The sequence below is a fragment of the Phaethon lepturus genome, unplaced genomic scaffold (assembly GCF_000687285.1).
Source record: "Phaethon lepturus isolate BGI_N335 unplaced genomic scaffold, ASM68728v1 scaffold33947, whole genome shotgun sequence".
Lineage (NCBI taxonomy): Eukaryota > Metazoa > Chordata > Aves > Phaethontiformes > Phaethontidae > Phaethon > Phaethon lepturus.
Window position 1 is genome coordinate 437 of NW_010550350.1, and position 2,707 is coordinate 3,143.

At 57.9% G+C, this 2,707-nt stretch overlaps 1 protein-coding gene across 1 annotated transcript in view; it reads right to left on the reverse strand.

Annotated features, from left to right (window-relative positions):
* Window positions 1-625, reverse strand: part of LOC104623449 (protein FAM19A2-like) — a gene marked incomplete at both ends in the record, with an annotated part of 978 nt that extends 353 nt beyond the window's left edge. The window contains one exon of the mRNA XM_010290540.1: window positions 476-625. Coding sequence (XP_010288842.1) covers window positions 476-625 — 150 coding nt within the window. The remainder of the gene's footprint in view (window positions 1-475) is intronic.
* Between the last annotated feature and the right edge of the window lie 2,082 nt (window positions 626-2,707).

A 2,707-nucleotide genomic window follows, 5' to 3' on the forward strand; every position in this document is an offset into this window, starting at 1 on the left:
AACCGGACCCATGCTGGCAGCCGCTGCAGCTGCTCCGGCCAGCTCTTCCGCAACGCCACGTGATGCCATTCGATAAAATATACATGGCTGGAGCTTTGCTTAGTACTCCTCGCAGGCGATGGTGCTGCATGGCTGGAGTCCTGTCCCTGCCTCCGGCTGCAGCAGCGCAGCGAGCAGACGCGCAGGGATCAACGCTGCAGCACCGGGCTCCAGCACAGTGACGCGCTGGAGGAGCTTGAACTGCTGGAGCACCAGAACCCACGCACGGCACACAGCCCGGGGCTGCACAGGGTGGGGTAATGCAGCCACCCCAGTGGAGAGCGTCCCCAAAACACTCCCTCTCCCCCTCTGCTCTGCTGCAGGAGCCCCTGGGCAAGTCTCCTCTGTTAATCCTGGGGGCACAGAAACTCTGCACCAGCCTGACCGATGGGGAAGACACAGTCGGGGGGTTCACGGTACCCAGCGGGGCACTTACCATCCACGCAGGAGGGAGCCGCCCGCGTTGTCCCTGCGACCTGCCCCGGGAAGCAGGAGCATTTCACCGTCTGAGAGCGCTCCTCGATCTTGTTCTTATTGCAGCACCTGTGAGCTGCAATGACTTCGCACGTGCCGGGCTCTACGTGCACTGCGGGAGGAGAAACGGCCACCGTCACGCAGGGCTGTACACCGGAGCCCCCAGGCCACCCCCCCCGCCTCTCCCAGGCAGCGCTGCCGGTGCATGTCACAAGGCACCGCGAGAGCCCAGCGCAGACAGCGCTGTCCGGCCTCTGGCAGTTGCCCCAGGGCTGCTGATGACATACGCGCGGCTCGAGCCAGCATCTCCCCAGCCCACCCGTAAGGAGAAGCACTGGTCCTGCTCCAGCCCTCCTGCATCGGAGCTCTTCTCTTAACAGCCCTCACACCCATCCATCCTACCCAGCAAAATTAATAGCCTCTTGCCACGGCCAAGCCAAGAGCTTTATTGAAATGAATGAGCACATTAGTTAATCGCAGCTGATAATGAGAGGCACACTTTGCTACAAAAGGGGCTGGTGCGTCGAGCTGCCTATGGCTTCCAACAGAGTACCACCACCCCTGGCCCCAGCTAAAACCAGTGCTCCCATCTCGCCATCGCACACCATCCCCTGGCTGGGGGAGGGATGACCAGGATGGCTTTTTCACCCTGCGGTGACACACAGATGTCATGGTGTTCATCAGAAATCCCGGCTGCTCTGCTGCTCCTCCTCCCAATGCCATTAAAATATTAAGGAAGAAAGAAAACTAATGTGCTGGCTTATCACCTCTGGGATCCGGGTTTAGAAGCTAGTTAGCATCGCAAATCAATGACTTTCGCCGGGTAATGGCCCACACAAGCACAATACAAATTAGCCAAACAGGGCTGGATAGACTTCATTCCCGTGACCTGAGAGCGGGCGATCCCTGCAGGTCCTGTTTAATGAGCACTGGAGGAACAAGCGCAGAGCCACGCACCGAGACGTCCCCTGGGTCACCGGCAACCGGCTTTTATTTCCACAGCGAGCAGGAGCCACGCTGCGAGGAGGACGGGGAAGCTGCGTGTCTGCAGCGTGCCATCTCGAAACGCGCGCAGGCGAGCACACATCAGGCCGTCAGACCTGGCTGCTCCGCACCCTCAGCTCAGGAACGTGCACGCAGCCCTTCACGCACCCGGCGCGCGGGCAGGAGCCCCGCAGGAGCCCTTGTCAGGCGCTGGAGGAAAGGCTCGGTGAAGGGTGCAGGCAGGACACGCAGGGCTGCGGGGAGCAGAGCGGCGTGCTGCTGGAGGGACCCACGAGCACGAGCCCACGCTCGGCCCAAAAAAAAACTCCGACCTGACCTGCGCTTGCAGCCTGCCCGTCCAGCCCTCCTTCGCCCCAGGGAGATCCAGCGATGCCACCAGCCTGGGCCAGGGCGGAGAGACACCCGCTGCCGCGCAGAAAGGCCACGTCCTCACGCGGACGTGGGCAGTGACAACCCTGCTCGTCCCTCGCAGCCCGCTCCGTCAGGGAGCCACAGCCCGGGGCCCCAGGGAGCCACAGCCAGGAGCCACACACCCCTGTGCCCTGCACCCGCCAGCACACGGGCAGGACGGGCTGTGCAATTACCACGGCTTTAATTTGGCTTTATTTATTGTTATTTCACAGTCATTTTCTTTTAATGAACCATCACTTTCATTTCTGGCCATAATAATTACACAATTACCTATCCTGGAAGTATTTTGTAATAGAACCTCTGGCCATAACTTTTATCCTCCCTTTTAAATGCCATCATAATTCAGCTTTAATGATAATTTCCATTCTTTCTGTATGCAGAAACAGTAGACTTTGGTGGAATCGAGAAGGAAAGCAATTCAGAGAACAAATGTGACTCTTTTGCCCTAGTTTTATGGTTAGTGAGATTTACCAAATAATCTGAGGAATAAGCAGAGGTCCTTGGCTTTGGCTGAGCATGAACCCACATTCCCATCATGCTCCGGCCCAGGACCAGGAGTCGTCACTCACCCACCCTGCTCACCCAACACAGCCCCCCTCCCCAAATAGGGGATTTTTATACCCTCCAACTTCAGTTGGGGTTTTGACTCATTTTTATAAAGCCTTCCTGCAAAGCTTCATTAGCAGAGCTCTCCCCAGGAGGAAGGGCCAGAGAACCCCTCTGCTCCCTCTCACTCGTGCTCTCCAGCTTCTCATTTTCAGCTAATTTAAAAAGGTTC